Source organism: Ursus maritimus, unplaced genomic scaffold, assembly GCF_017311325.1.
Source record: "Ursus maritimus isolate PB19 unplaced genomic scaffold, ASM1731132v1 scaffold_2, whole genome shotgun sequence".
NCBI classification, from domain to species: domain Eukaryota; kingdom Metazoa; phylum Chordata; class Mammalia; order Carnivora; family Ursidae; genus Ursus; species Ursus maritimus.
This window is the reverse complement of record NW_024424452.1, coordinates 23,819,716-23,836,339: the sequence shown is the minus strand read 5'-3', so window position 1 is coordinate 23,836,339 and position 16,624 is coordinate 23,819,716. Positions and strand designations below refer to the sequence as shown.

At 44.5% G+C, this 16,624-nt stretch overlaps 1 protein-coding gene across 1 annotated transcript in view; it reads right to left on the bottom strand.

The window, feature by feature from the left end:
* Window positions 1-4,307: 4,307 nt before the first annotated feature.
* PDILT (protein disulfide isomerase like, testis expressed) overlaps window positions 4,308-16,624 on the bottom strand; it is a 33,181-nt gene continuing 20,864 nt past the window's right edge. The window contains exons 5-11 of the mRNA XM_008696965.2: window positions 15,032-15,142; window positions 14,824-14,949; window positions 12,116-12,313; window positions 8,946-9,066; window positions 7,028-7,206; window positions 5,545-5,634; window positions 4,308-4,573 (exon numbers count right to left, since the gene is read on the bottom strand). Coding sequence (XP_008695187.2) covers window positions 4,337-4,573; window positions 5,545-5,634; window positions 7,028-7,206; window positions 8,946-9,066; window positions 12,116-12,313; window positions 14,824-14,949; window positions 15,032-15,142 — 1,062 coding nt within the window. The 3' untranslated portion in view covers window positions 4,308-4,336. The remainder of the gene's footprint in view (window positions 4,574-5,544; window positions 5,635-7,027; window positions 7,207-8,945; window positions 9,067-12,115; window positions 12,314-14,823; window positions 14,950-15,031; window positions 15,143-16,624) is intronic.

Below are 16,624 nucleotides of genomic sequence, written 5' to 3'. Positions count from 1 at the left end.
CCCCCCCCCCCCCCCCCACTTAAGAAGAAAATGAAAGTTCTTAATATTCTTTTTCTCCATTTTGGATGGTGAATATCATTTCTGGTTGGTGCATATGAAGCCCTGTCTAAACCCAAATCCGGGTGTCTTTAAAGGATTAAAATGGAGGCTCCAGGTGGCTCCTGGAGTTGTCCAGAGAAAGGCCACAGGCAAGAATATGGGGCATTTGTGTTGGAGATTATTCATAAGCCTAATAACCACATTTTTCTAATTTCTGTATTTGATACTTGTACATCTTGGGGCTTTGCTGACCCTGGAGGGATTGCCCCTCCCAGGCTAACTAATTCCTAGAGATTGCAAACCCTTTGCTAGAGATCTGCCTTTTGTATGCAAACCAACCACCCAGAGGGCCACCCCTCCCCCCAAAACCAGCTCTCTTTTGCTGGGGGGTCTCACACTCAGGACCACTATTCCCCTGCCCTCATCACCCCAGAGCCAGGCACCAGACAACTGAGGACAGTTCCCTCATCTCAGGACCTGCTGAAATTGTTCAGACTATCCAGTCCTAAACCTGCTTACCCTGCCTCTCCTGTTCCTTCCCATGAAAACCACAAGAAAGGCTCTCGCTCATGTTTCCCCTCTCCCTTGGCCTCCTGATTGACCCTGGTGTTTCCTCATGTGCCCCCTCCTCTTGGGATCTGGGAATATAACCAGCTATGTTTTCAATGGCATTCATCTTCTCATCTGTTAGCCTTGCCATATCTGAATAATAATAACAAAACCTACATTTTAAAACAATAAGCATCACCTGCCCTCAGCATAGCTGGAGCATCCTGTGGTGTTTCTCTAATCGGGTGTTTTTCCACTCTTTTTTCAAAATTCCTACTGTCTCCCAGCCCTGCACATTTAATGACATCATGACATTCTCACTGCAGTCACTAAGCGTTGCCTCCCTCAACTTCTCCGTCTTCCTGTCTCTGGACTCATCTTCCACATCTCTTCTGCCATGATGGAAGCAGCACCCTTCGTCCTGGGCTGATAACCTTTCTTCCTTACCTTCACCTACCCCTTCCTCCTGTTTCTTCCTCTTCTCATAGGCACTTGGAGTATTCTCATCTGCTAGTCTGTTCGTTCTTTCTTTCTTTCTTTCTTTCTTTCTTTCTTTCTTTCTTTCTTTCTTTCTCATTCATTCATTCATTCATTCATTCATTCATTCTCTTTTTCTGCTAGTCCCTTCTATAGAAACCTTCCTTTGACCCCACACTCCCTCCAGCCACCATCCTATTTTCCATCCTTTCATAACCAGACTTCACAAAAGACTTATCTGCGGACTTTCCACTCAGATTCACACTGATATGCTTCCAGAACTGCCAGCTCCATTGACATTGCACATCAAGATCACCAAAGACATCCGTGTTGCCAAATTCAAGCACTATGTTTTTCTTTATCTTACTTCCAGAAAAGTAGCCAAAAAATATTTGTTTCTGAACAAACCTTACTCAGTTTACCAGAAGTTCCCATTTTCTTGGAATGCCTTTCTTTTAACTTTTAGACGTGGGTAAGAAACTTGATCCTAATAATCTTGACCGCTCTCACTTACTGAGTGCCACTCTTGGGTCAGACACTATATTGAATGCTTTTATATTTATTGTCTCATACAACGAGGCACAGCAGCACGTTACCAAGAAGATTGTAGTTCAGAAATAATGAGTTGCTTCCCTGAGATTACCCAGCTAGCCCGTGTTAAATCCATACTACAGCTCTTATCTTATTCAGATTTACTCCTATGATGCGTTGCACTCCTGGGGATAAAAAGCATACCATGCTCAGCCATGAGGGGTAAGTGGTTTCAGGTCTTTTTTTGAGGGGGTGAAGCTAATTTGAAATTTGAAAAACTGATCAAACAGAATACAAGGATTTTTGTGAGAGTGGTGTGTGCTGGAGGGTGTAGAAAATGGGCCAAGGGAGATGACTGTCCCAACAAAAGGGTCATCACTGGCCTTACCTATAACTGCTTATCCCAACCTGAGCCCCCACTTCCTGAGGCCCCAGATACATATGAGGAACTTGCAGGTAGCCACATGCATTCTGTGGCTGGTGGCCAGTCAGGGACTCCGTTCCGCATGATTTATTCCTAGCAGCCCCCATGAACCCTTCCTTTGACCAGCAGCCACATAGCCTTAAGGCTGAGGCAGGTGAGCCTCACACCGTGTCCTGAATACTAACACCTGCTCCTGTTGGGGCAGTCTGGCTCAGGTGAGTTCCAGGGCCCCCAGCTATACCCTGCTTCATCTGGATATGGACAGGCCAGGTTTCAGGGTGGGAGAGGGAGGCCCAGGAGCTGGATCAGGAGGCTTGAAGGAGTACAAACAGCCTTTCTCTTACATGACAGGTGGGAAGTGGAAAGGCCCAGATGGTTTGTAGAGACATTGGTCTGTAAAATAATACACCCTCTTTTTCCAAGAGGAGTCCTGTTACCACTTGGCCAAAATGATTATCACAAATCAGCAGCATGAATCTCTGGTCAGCTGAATGATGACTTCCCAATAGTCTATGTCCTAGTCCCAGCAGCTATGAATGGTACCTTACATGACAACAGGGACCTTGCAGTAGGATTAAGTTCAAGATCGTGATGGAAGGTTGTCTGGGCAGGCCCATGAGCTAAGGAATGCAGGCAGTATCCAGAAGCTAGAAAAGGCAAGTCAAGGGATTCTTCCAGAGGGGACCAACCCTGATGACACCTTGACTTTAGCTCAGTGAAACTGACTTCTGATTTCTGGCCTTCAGAGCTTTAAGAGAGTAAGTTGGTACTTCTTCGAGCCACTAAATTTGTGGCATTTTGTCAGAGCAATAATAGGAAACTAATACAGAATCTAATTTGCATCTCCAGGCAACATTGTCAGCACCTCCCCCTTTTGGGATGACAGTGAAATCATGTATCTCAGAGATGGGGTGCTGCCTGATATAAAATTTCATTTGATCCATGGATACTTACTTACTGAGCATCTAGTGTGTCTAAGCAGTGTTCTAGACATTGGAAATACAGTGGAACAAAATAGATATATCTGTTCTCCAGGGCTTACCCACCCAGTGGGGGAAGCAAGCAGTATATTAGTGCACAGCAAAATAAGATGCTTTCAGATATTGGTATCTAGGAAGTCCTCTTTGAGGGGGTCACATTTGAACTGAGGTTTGAAGGATGGAGAAGACACATCTGCATGAGGATCTGTGGGAGTGTATTGTGTGTACATTTAAGCAGAAGGAACAATCATGAGGAGAGAGAGCACTTGAACTGTTCGAAGAATAGACAGGAAGCATGGCTGGAGCCTAGAAAATGAGTGGGAGAGAGGAAAAAGCAGAAGAGATCTGTGGGGCCAGAACTTTCCAGGCCTTGAAGGCATAGTAAGCAGACTGTATCTTATTCTAAAAGCAATGAAGATTCCATTATAGAGTTAAAACAGGTAGTGTTGCAAGCCTTCAAGACTATGGCTTTTTAAAAGATCATTTCAGCAACTTTATGGAATATGGATGGGGGTGGGCAGGGAGATACAGAGTGGCAGCGGAAGCACACCATTCAGAAGACTTCTAGGGCTGAGAATGGTGGGAGGAGGTGGAGGGAAGTGGAGGAGGTGGTCACATGGAAAGAAGCGGGGTGGAGTCATGCGGACATCAGTGGAGCTTGTCACCGGATGGAAGTGGGTGGAGTCATTGCAAGTGGGTGGAGTTACACAGATTGGTGGATTAATTTTTAGGGTAGTAACCGAAGGGGCTTGAGCATTATGCTAGCACTAACCCGTTGCTGCTTAAAAGAGTGGGTCACTTACTGAGATAAAGACTAGGGACATGGTTGGGGCTGGATCTCTTTCTTACTGTGTCAAAATGCAGCATAGACAAATCAGTCCCCACCCTGGGGACTCCAGGCTAGTGGAGGTGGTGTGTACATAGTGGTTAAATGCAGTTTCTGCAGTGAGAGTGCCTGGGATCATATCTCAAGGGCTTCCTAACTGTGTGATCCTGACTAGTTGCTTAACCTCTCTTTGCCTCAGTTTCCCCATGTGTAAAATGGGGATAATGAAAGTGACGTGAAAATTGCATAACTGAGCAGCATGTTGTGACTACTCATTAATTGTTGCAGCTATGGCTTTGCTTGCAACCCTGTATAAATTCCAGGCTAAACAGCTCTTCTAAGGCAGTCCCAACCAGGAAAAAGAGGCAACCAGTAGAACAGGGCCAAAGACATTCAGGAGTTTTTAATCATCCAGCCTCCACCCATCACAATGATATATACTTTTTTTGGAGTAGATCCCCTTAGAAAATGATGCCAGGACCTGGGAAGTGGCTCTTGGCTTTGAAGAAGCTACAGTTCTTCCTTCACCTGTGGTTTCTTCTCTTGTTTTGGAGGTCCCTTTGGCTTAGCCACCTTTTCCTCCTCCTCCTGCGCTGTTTCCTTCTGTCCAGCGGGCTCTTCCAGCACTGTCACATTCTCCAGCTCTGGCAACTTCTGGTCAGGTAACTCTTCCTTGATAAAAGGTACCTTCTTTTCCTCAGCTAATGCCTCCTCTTCTGTCATTTCACTTTGTTCAACAGACAACAGCTTTTCAAGAAAAGAAGGGAAAGCAAGAAATACATGATAATTGTGATTATGATTACACCAAGACTTCTTTTTCTGGAAATGCCCAGAGAGAGGCACTTGGAGGATCCTCATAGATGTAAAGGCCCACTGGGCTTAGGTGAGGAAGTTCCTAACCATAGTCTTGCCTGTCCAGAAATAGGGCCGTTAGAGAACCCCATTCCTCTACTCAAAGGCTACAGGTGTGGCTGCCCCAGGTCTAGCTCCAGGGCTGGACATGTGACCCAGGCCTCTCATGAGATACCTATCCAGGACATTTGCTAGGACTTCGAGGAAGTAGGCGCTTGCTTTCTAAGCTGGATGGATATTAGCTTAGAGCTGTGCAGCCATCTTTGACCCTCCAATGGGGAAGTGACTGCTTGGGAATAAAGCCAATAGAGAGGAAGCAGAGATGGGGAGACAGAAAATGAGTTTGAGCTCCTGGATCCACCTGTGCCTGATGGTCTTACCAGTTATGTGGATTAAGTTCCCATTGTTGCTTAAACCAGAGTAGTGTTTCTGATGTTTGCAACTGAAAGGGTCCTAACTAGTACAGATGGCATCTTCTTGCAGATGGCCTCACTGAGGCATGAATGGAATTGGGGATTTGGAGAGAATGGGGATGGTTATCCCATCCATCAGGAAAATAATGCCAGAGAACTGGATCCTGTCAAGACATCTGGTTACCAACTCGGGAACAGTGGACCCAGGGAAGCAGTCTTAGGAGACCTCACAGCCTTTCCCTCTGTTTCTGAAGTCTGCCATTTCTGCTTTCTTGTAGTTAAGTGCCCTTGAAATAAAGTCATTCAGAATAGGTCATTTTTCACCTGTGGTCAGCCAGCTCCAGAAAGCACAAGATTATGGGACTCTTGGCACNNNACTCTTTCCTAGTTGTTTGAGCTCTTGATGATTCTGTGTGGAACAGAATAATCCTGGGTACTGCCGTTTTGCCTTACCTCATCCCCATCCTCCATCCTGATCTTGATTTGACTTTCCAGGAAGTCAGAAAAGCCCTCCAGGGTGTGTTCTCCTTTATACAGTACAGCCTAGGAAGAAAACAGAACAAGATCAAAATGGTAGCCTCTTCCTGCAAAATAGTCAGGTATTATTCAGAGATAAGATAAAGCCAGGGTCAAATTCCTAACAAGCTGAGTACAATGAGCAGGTTCCTTAGCCTCTCTGAGCCTCCATTACCATGGCTCTAAGATAAGAGTAATAAAAATTCCTCCAGCGTAATTGGTTCAGAGCACAGACCTCAGAGCACACTGTCAGGGCTCAAACCTATGTAACCTCTCTATGACTCAGTTTCACTATCAGTAATGTAAAGATGATAACAGTACCTGTGACATATGTTATTGAGAATTTAATGAGTTACTATATGAAAAACAGTACCCGACTCATAGTGAGTGCTGTATATAATTGCTATTATTATTATTATTATTATAACAAGAAGAGTAAGGCTAGTTATTATTTTACAAAGCATCTGATACATGATCATTGCTCAGCTATCCCTAGTTCCCTTTCGTCTTTCAATCTTTAAGATTATGAAGCTGCTTACTGTCCACTGGTTGTCTACACTCCTTTTCAGATAATGGAAGATCCATGACAGCTCCACCCTCTCAACCCAGCCTCATTTTCCACGACTCTCCCACGTGCATGTTCTATACCAGAAGGATGGCCCTTCCTTCACAGTGCTGTGGTCACCCTTCTGCCCACCTCCTCATGCCTATTATACTTCCTGCCTGTAGTCACACCTGTCTTCTAATCTGATTTAAATCTTCAGCATTCTTTAAAATCCCATATCTGCATGGCATATCTGCCCTCCAGAATCTGTCCCCTTCAATTCCAGTTGCAAGTGGTGGTGGGCCCACGTCATGACTTCTCTCCCACACTCGTCGTACTCTTCTTGGGACAGGAACCTTGGCTTTCAGTGTTTGATGGACACTCTTTCCCACGTGTCAGAGCAGCACGGAGAGTATGTTCCTTGACACTGGCGATGCTTGGTGATTGTGATACTGGTGTGTAAAAGACATTGACCTGTTTTTCTATCATGTGTTCTTCCTTCTTCTCATAGCATGCCACCCCCAAGATTCACATGAAGATTCCCCCCCACCTTGGTCCATATAGTCTGGGTAGAGCTCAGCCCCAATACCAGAGGAACCTGGGCCTGACTTACCAAGACATTGACACCTTTCTGACAACAATGACTGGGTCAGGGAAGAGCAGGTGACCTAAGCTGGACCCAATTCTAGCAAGTCTTGGGACTTTGGGGGAAGCTAATGGAGAACACTGTTCAAACTGAACATGAGAGGATAATGGGGGCTGGAGCTGAGAATGAAGCTGATTTGGTAGAAGGGAGAGCTGGAGATCAGGAGAAACTGGGTCCATGATAATAACATAATGGTATTTCCAGGTATGTGGGCCCCAAGAGCCCCTCACTTGTTGAGAGTCGATGGGGAAGAGCCTGAAGAAGGGGTACCGGTCTAGGTACGTCAGCTGAATGTCATTTGCCATGATGTCCATCTTGGCAATGGTGACTGTCGAGTGGTTTTGATACTTTCTCCCCAACTCCTCCAACACTGGGAACAGCGCCTTACACTTTTCCGACCAGGGTGCATCTGGAAGAGAAGGGCCGTTGTGCCAGTTCACACTAATAAAGACTGAAAGCCAATGCTACCTCAGAAACACTGTCACCGAATTCTACCAATGGTTCTGCTATTTTGCAAATTGTATTCCTTCTTTCTTTGAATAGTATATTACCTTATTTTACATTTCAACCACAGTACCTGGTCATTATTAAATAAATTAGAAAAAAATTAGTCCCCTCTACCCAGACACAAACACTTTGAGCATGCTGGGACATTTTCTTCTGCTCTCTATTTTTCCTTTAACATAGCTTTCCACTCTAGTTGAAGAAAAAAAAAACAAGAAAAATATTTACACTAGATGATTCCTCATGTTCTGCCAGAAATCTCGGTGTGTGTGTATGTGTGTGTGTGTGTGTGAGAGAGAGAGAGAGAGAGAGAGCGAGAGCACAAGAGTTTTCCAACAGAGGTTAAGCTCACAGCCCAAGGTCACCCAGGTAATTAAGCACAGGAAGTGAGATTTGAAGTCAGGCTGCTTTGACTTGAGACCATTATACCACACTGCCTTTTAGTCCTGAGGGACCGTTTCTTTAGCTTTGAGTCTGGCCCAGGCACTTAGGGGGAGAGAATCAGGGACCGGCTCTAACCTTCCCTGCTCATCATCCCCTTAAAGTTTCTGGCTCTGTGGGAGGGGTGGCCTCAAGGGCCCTGACACTCCACATTTGGATGATCATCCCTCCATTTACAAAGCAAGTGCCCCCATGACCATCTGTTCTCCCCGCAGCTCCCCAGGAGCCGGATGGGACTGGGTTGGAGCAGGAGGGGGCATAATGGTTGCAGTCCCAGGGGGCCAATCTGACAGGCCTGCTTCCAAGAAAATGAGGCTGCTTTTGCCTTTTACCAGACCCAAATGGGCATTCTTCTAGCTCTGGTGTCAGTTAAGTATAGAAAAACTGCCCCGCCTCTCACTTAAAGGCAACAGATCATGCTTATTCAACCACATGGGCCTTAAACACTTCACCCTGTGGATGAGAGTCCATTTCAGTGAAGTTTTTAAAGGCCTGCATGATGCAGTGCAGCCCTCAGGAAGGAATGGCATCAGAGCTTGATTTGAACTTTTTGCCTTGCAACGTATTTACTGTGTGACTTGGGGTGAGGTAATTAATCTTTCTGAGGCTAAGTTCCCTGATTTGTATCATGGGGAAATCCACTGGACCTTCCTAAGACACTTGTTTTGAGGAGGAAATAAGAGCGGATGTGTACACAGCCAGCTCATTCCTGGCTCATTGTGGGTGCTCGATAAATGGTAAAATACAAGAGGTGTCTGAAGTAACTTCAGCGTCATCCTTCTCTGTGTCTCGGGGTAGGAGAGCGGTCCCTGGCTATGACTCTCATGTGCAAATCAGAAACAGGAGAGAAAGGGCAATAGTCCTCAGGCAAGCACTGGAAATAATTACAACAATAGGAATAATAACAGCTGTCATTTATCAGGTACTTGCAATATGCCGGACTTGCCTGATTTGAGTCTCCAGTTTGGCCACACCAGCTCAGGTGGGTTAAATACGGGCCATTTGATAAGTTACATAAAGCCAGAACTGCCATTCTGTACAGCATTGGCCAGCCAAGGCACTGGGGACAGGCTGCCTAGGCTCCAATCCCAGTTCCAGCACTTACTTGCTGCCTGACTTTGGAAGTTTCTTCACCTCCCTGAGACTCTGTTTAGTCCTATGCAAAGTGAGAGCAATAATGGCAGCCTCTGCAGAGATACTTACAGAACATCACAAATACGTCCCTTTCCTTGTCGAAGACCACTACGTTGAAGTTCTTCCCAACGAGCTGCTTAACTGGCCCCTGGTCCCAATATTTTGGGATGTCTTCACTGGATTGATGTTTCTAGGAAGCAAATTTGAGAGGTCTAACAATCTCCAGAAAGGGGTTGGCAGTTGAAGCTCCTGCCATGATGGGAAACAGTGGAAGGTTTTCTCTTGTTCTTATAACCACCNNNNAAAGAGTTTGAAATGCTTGATGTCCAGCCTGGATTATTCACAGCAAATTGAGATCAGAGGGTTGGGGAGGAGGAAGGGCTTCAAACTGGGTTCAATTCTAGCATTCCAAATACATAATTCTTGAGATTCTTAGATGAGAGTGGGGTTCATGTCTTCAACATCTTATGTAGTTTGTCCTTCTCTCCCCCCAAAATTTACCTGTTCCCAATTACTCCCAGAATCAAAACCAAGATAATTTATGTGATCTATAAAACCTTTATCACACTTTGGCTCCTACCAGCCTCATGAAGCTCATTACCATCCTTCCCTTGCTTTCCTCAGCCTTACTCATCTTCTATTTACCCAAAGAGCTAGCCTTCTTCCAACTCAGGCCTTTGTTTATGCCATTCCTCTGCCTGGAGGGCCTTCCCCACTCCTCATTCCTGCTCTCCATTCTTCATCCAGTTAACTCAGATTTACCCTTCAGAATGATCTCAAGGGATGGCTTCCCTGACTCTCCCAAGACAAGGTCAGATCCTGCTACCATAAGTTCTCATAACATTTGGTACTTTTCCTTGTATCACTTATTCAAGTTTATCGTTTAAATCTTATTTTTCTGGTTAGTTGACTAACGTGTCTCTATGACACTAGACAGAATGTCACTAGGGATTTTTCTTTCTTCATCACTTAGTATCCACAACCTGGCACATTGTAGGATGTCAATAAATACTTTGTGAATGAATGTGTGAAAGAATGAAGCTTGTTCTGCTTCTCTTTGAAGGAAGTGGTGGAAATCTCAGAACATACATTTTTTCTACAACCATTGCTTCCTGCAATTTCTTGAATCCACTTCCTTCTCTCCATCAGCACTGCTGTTACCCCAGCCCAGGTAGCTTTCATCTCTCACCTAGATCACTCACTGTAATAGCCTCACAGAGTTCTCTCTGCATCTCCTAGCTTTCTCCACACCTTGATTCTACCAGCAGGGTTCTATTTTCACCATGCAAATTTGGCTTTCTGTTGCTCTTGGGACCCAAATCCTTAATATGCTTAACTGTCTGGCCTTTGCCCATCTTTCCCAGTTCCTATAATACTTCCCTCATCCCCACAACAGCCTCTAGAAAGGACTTGAAGATTCTTTCTGAGGGAGCATAAAGGGGTGGAGGCTGGGCATGGAGATGGGAAATGATGAAAAAGATGGAAATTAGAAATGGGCCAGATTAGGCATTTGACATCTCATAAGTCATGTGAAGGGTGCTCATCTCTATTGCAAGAGCATGGGAGGATTGGTCTTTGAGGAGGAGATAGACACCTCCTGAGGTAAACTGGAGGGAAGAGAGAGAAAATGGGTAGAGCTCCAGGTAGGTTTGTACATGTGGTGATGAAAAGTGAGGGCCCTCTGTCTTAATGACACATGGTCTTATACTCAGCTGAGACTGGAAGTAGGAATGGGGTATGAGGACAAAGAGACTTGGAGATTTAGAGAATGAACACACTAAGAGAAATTTATACAGAGATGTCAGGACATTTCAAAGAGCCCATGGGAGGTTTGTGATTCCATGAGGCCAGCCAGCCTCATGGTGGTGATCTTTTTCTCCAGCATTGGCCCGGAAGAAGTAGGGACATTAAGTGGTTTCAACCAGGATTGTGATTTTGCCTTGTAAATTCCAGAGGGTGTAAAGAAGGTAGAAGGTGGATAAAGGAATAAAGGGATAAAGAAGTTAAGGGAATCATCAGCAGAGCTATGAACCATGGAATCGAAGTTCATGAAGGAAGGCAGAAGAGAGATAGTGAAATGAGATCAGGAGATTGGAGGCCATGAGAAGGGTAAAGAATTGTAGCAATGTGGATATTAGAAAAAGGAATTAAGAGGATGGAAAGCTTGAAATCAGGTTTTCAGAGGGGCTGCCATCTCTAGTGTGTGGCCACAAGAGCAGGTGGCTGGGATGGCATGGACACACCAATTATGAGAGAAGAGAGAGACCAGGGTTTTGGATACTGGCATCTCTGGAAATGATGGCAGAGAAGGGACGGAGGGCAAGTCTGCAATGAGGAGCTTAAGTCCCCCAGCAGTGAAAGGGACATGACCGAATGACAGCAATGGAGGGAGGGAGCAGACAATCTAAAGTCCAAATGCATGGGATCTGGGGTTTTGAAGGGAGGAGGAGGAGAAATGGCAGGGAGACACCAGCCTCACCACTTGGCCTGTGATGATGTTGTGCATCAGGGAAAAAATGGCTTTCATTTGAGAAGGAGTGTCTGTGCAGGAATGGACAGAAGGTAATGGGAATCCTCAGAGGGAAGGTGGCAAAACATTCTGGTTGCCTTGGAAAGTTCCAGTTTATTCCCGTTGTTCCAGAATACTTTTAAAGAATGCCCACCTCCCCCCACCCCGTTAGTCTCAAAAGTGGTCCCATTTGGAAATAAAAAATATGGTCACCTAATTCAGCAGGCTGGCTGCGGGACTTTGCAAGTGCTGCATAAACAGCAGGAGATACTGTGTTATGTCTGATCCTTCTACAGCCTCTCCTTCCTTTCAGCAAAACAGCTCCTTTCTAACCTCCCAATAAAAGGTATGTAAAACCTTTGAGGCTAAATCCTGATTGCTTAATACATCCCTACCCTATCTCCTCTCCCAAAATCCATCTATCCTTAAATCTTTCACAAGAGAGTCTGAAAGGAGGAAAAGTGTCTCCTTTCAGAGAATGTTGGGACTCCTGGGAGCTCCTGTATTTCAGTTGGGAGTTCCTGTAAAGGAAATGCCTTCCAAAATAAAGAATTAATGGTGGAATTATAGCGTCAGGACAGGTGAAAAGTTGAAAAGATTGGAGATGGAGAGATACAGGTATTTCCCCACATTGAACCATGAAATTCTGCCTCCCCATTCAGATAACTAAAGTCAGAAAAATTATGAAATTTTGAGGTTCTGAGTAAACCTTGTCCAAGAACAAACTTACCTTGGCACTTCTATTCAGGAAGCTGCGGCCAAATTTCTTGAGATTTTCATAGGTTATCTCCTCAGAAGGCATTTTGTACCTTGCGTCAGAGCTTAAGTTTAGGATCTGGACACATGGGATATTAACCTCCGTGATCCTGAAGTATTTGAAGATATGTCCGTTTCTGGGTTCATCTGCATCCACAAGGATGAAAAGGATCTGCCAAATCAAACGAAACCTGAGTCTCTCTGGGATTGGAGGCCATGGAAAGGGTAAAGATTGAAATTGGCCAAGGAATCCCTTACTGAGGAAGAAAAACTTGGGAAGCCTTGGGAGACCACTAAGGGAGTATGAATAGCAGGGTCTGTGGCTATTTCCATCGAAAAGACAGAACAGGCTCCTTTCCATCAGGCAGGGGCAGCCCTGTGCCCCAGGGCACAGATGGGTCGGCCACCAGCCTCATTTCACCATCCTTGCGCAGGGTGCCATCCACACAACCATAGGAAGTCAGGAGGTCCTGAGCTTTCATCCAGGTCCTTGGGCAAAACAGTGACTGACCTTCTCTGTGCCTCAGTTTTCTTACCTGTAAAGTGATTATAAGAGTACCCACTTTATAGGGTTGCTGAGAGAATTAAAAGGATAATGTGTATAAAGGCTTGGTTTAGTAAGTGGGAGGTAAAAATGCTCAATACTCATTATTATTGTCAACTCATTATTATTTGGATTATTCTTCTGTCAAGGAAATTCATGACTTCATTCACTCATCATTCAACAAGAATTCGCGGAGTGCCTACTAGGCATTTTGCTAAGCACTGGGGATATAAACTGCCCAAGGCAGATAAGATCTGCCCTCATGGAGTTTATGTTCTAGTGGAAAAGACAGACAACAAAGTAGTAAACAAATTAATAAATTCAGATAGCAACGAGTGCCAATTAGACAGTAAAACAGAGTACCCTGATAGAGAATGACCATTCAGGTGGAGTGAGGTCAGAACCCAGTGTTAGGTAGGAAGGTCAGGAGTACCTGAGGAGGTGACATTTTAGCTGGGACCTGAGTAATGAGTTAACAAGTCAGGGGAACATTGAATCAGGCAGTGGAAACTGTCAATGCAAAGGCCTAGGGTCCGGAGCTTAGAATTCTAGAATAGAAAGGAAAGGCCAGTGTGGCTTCAGCACCATGAGGGAGAGTCATGGGACACAAAGTTAGAGATGTGTCAGAGATGAGATCAGACGAGGAAGGAGGCTGGCTTTTATCTGAATAAGGTGGAAGGCCACTAAAGAATAGTGAGAGCCAGAAAGTACTATGATAATAATTTTTAAAAGATGGCTCTGTTTGCAGAGAAGAAGCAAGAGGGGAAGCAGGGAGGCTCACAGCAAACACTGATACCCTCAGGTCGTTCATCTGTTAAAATACTAAGGGCCCTATTATGCGCTCGACACTCTTCCCTCTGCTGGGGAGTGGAAAACAAACCAATGCATTTGAACCATCCTTGTATACTTTCAACAAATATTGACTAGCCATGAACAAGATAAGATATGAGGGAATGACCTGTCTGAATGATATTCATCCTTTTATCTTTGGCTCTAAACTAGATCACAATCACCTGGCACTCGGGAAGCTAGATAGCTGGGGTAAAGGCCATTTAGGACCTTATCTCACAATATAAGCCAAAACAATCTCCACCTAGATTAAAGAGTTAAATAAAAAAAATAATAATCTGGAAGAACTATGGCTACATATTGACTATTATAAGAGAAATAGAAGGAAGCAATCAGATTGTCATCAGCTGAATTACATCAAAAATTTAAAATTGGATAAAACAGGAAATATATTTACAAGAGGTATTTCTGTAATTGGAACAAACTCCCTGGAGAATAGTGTGGTGGGATGTAGCATGAACATTAAATATGTTCATGCCCTAGTTGCTTTACTGCGTGTTTATTTCGGGTTTCAAAGTTTTTAATTGTTTCATTTGAATTTCAGAGTAATTTTCATCAAAAAGAAAATAATCTGCCATTACCATACTTATAAAAAATAAAGAGAAAAGTGAAGTAAATTGCCTCCATGGTCCAGGTGGTGGTACATGTAGGTATGGCAGATTTGTTTCAAACAAGGACGACAGCAGTAATAATAGCACTGTTCACTGTACATTTGCTCATTGCTTTACCTGTAACACCTCTAATTCTTCCATTTTACATAAGGCGATTGAAACTCAGTGGTGAAGAAACTCACAAACAAAATCACTTCTAAGAGGACTAAAATTGGAACCCAGGTCTGTGCAATGCTGAAGCCTTGAGTCTCAGCAGTTACTCACCAGACAGTCTGTGCTCCTTCACACTCCCTGACCTCAGGCAGGGGTGGCTCTCCTCCCCCTCACTTCCAGGCCAAAGACCACCCACACTGCAGCCCCTCACTCCTGCTAGAGCATCGTCCATCAAAAAAGGAGCCAAACCATCATGTTCCCATAGTAGACTTTGCAAAAAGATGAGGGAAGCAGCAGCATAGGTATAGAAAGGAAGAGACACTGGGCAGGAAAAAGGGAGGAAGCTGGTTTAAAATTAAGTAGGAAATAATATGTAGCATCAATATGCAAGTAAGGATACTGGTATGCAAATGTATATGCAAATCACCCTAGGCTTAATTTACAATCAGCAGGGCAGGCAAATGGCATTAGCGTCTACAGGTCCTGGACACCCGTCCAACAAGGGCAATAGCACTTTCCACAAACCTTGTTTGTAAATTCCTTGGATGCCAGCCTATAATGCTGCATTATCATACCAAATGACTCCGAGCTTTTGGAGGCGAAGAGCAGCATGTGATTCAGGATGTGCAGTTCATAAATCAGGTCCTTGTTCTGAAATTACCGGGGAAACAGGTCATCCAGGCACACAGCTGACGCACCTACCCTTCTCCCAGTGACCCTTTGGCTCACTGACCTCGATGTTGTATTCAATAACAAAATCTGTGAGGTGCTGTTTTATGACTTGATTGAGGACTTGTTTGTTGGTAATGTCATTAATGAGCTCCTCACGTTTCACAATCTTTCCCTTGGACAAAAGGAGAAAAGCATTGGAGGGCAGTAGCTTCCATAACGTAGACACATAATAAATAGAAATAGCACAGTTTTCCCCGTGGACAAAAGGAGAACGCTATAGTGACAAGTGTAATCCATAATCTAGGTACTTGGTAAATACGAACGGCCTGTGCATGGAATATGGGTATGTGGCAGCTGTGAAAATCTCTGATCTACAGAGTGGGGAGTGTGGTCAAATGGGCAGCCAGTCGCTTCATTTTGAAATCCATCCAAACAGTTGTGCTGATGCTGAGCAGTTTCTTACACACTGCTCCTAACCAGTGACACTGTGTCAGGGATACTAAGGCAAGCCCATTTCTGGAAGGCAGATGCAGAACTTCTCTGGTAGGTGACGTTGACCAGCTTTCTTAGAACTTTGCTGCAGGAAGGGGACCTTCCTTCCTTCCAAAGGGTTAGACCTACATCGTGGCCTGATGAGTCACCCCCAGCTCCCTCTGTTTCCCTTCACAGGCATTTTCCTAATCTTTTGCATGTCTAATCCTGCTTGATGACTGCTTCTCAGGAGGACTGGGATTAACACAGGGAAGGAAATAATTCTCTGTAGATCAGGATCAAAATCTGTGGGGGGAAGGAGAACGAAGATGTAGCTCTCTCTGGCTGATTTCTCCCTACTCTGTCTCTTTCTCTTGGCCTACCCTCTAGTCCAAACCTCTTCCCTGGACGCCTGCAAAAGCTGCCTAATGGTCTTCCAATTTCTCCCCTTGTTTCCCTCCAACCGAACCCCCATCTTTAGCCAGAGTGATGTTCTTAGAAAGCAACTCATGTCATTTTCTTGCTCAAATACTTCACAGCCCCTGTTGTCCTTTGGACAAAGCTGGAACTCTTTTCTGGTCAGGACAATAGTCTGATAATTTTAATCGGACTATGGAGAGCTCATATTGCACCAGCCACAGTTCTAAATATGTTATATGCAAGAATTCATTTAATCTTCATAACATTCCGCTGAGTTATGAATCATTATTTCTACCATTGTACAGTTTGAGGACATTGAGGCACAGAAAAGTGAAGTGACTTGCCCAAGGTTGCTAAGCTAGTGAGAGGGGGAGCCAAGCTTCCAACCCAGAGGTCTGACTCTAGAGCTCATGCTCTTAACCATTAAAATAGACTGACTCTGTCCTAAGTGCATTTTTTAAGTTTGCTCTTTGGTTTTTGATGTTGTGATGAGGTTTATTCTGTGGAACTTTTAACTTTTTATGTGGTCCAAATGTATCAGCATTTCTTTTCATAGTTTCTAGCATAGTCATGCTTTATAAAAGGGCTTTCGAGCTCCAAGTTTAGAAAGCAAAGTCCCCTGTGGCATTTTCTAGACTTTCCATGGTTTCTTTGTTATAGTTTTAAATCAGAAATCAATCTGCAATTTAATTTGATGGAAGGAGGATATATGGATTTAGCTTTTTTCCCCCCCCTAACTGGCTACCCAATTCTCTCAACACTA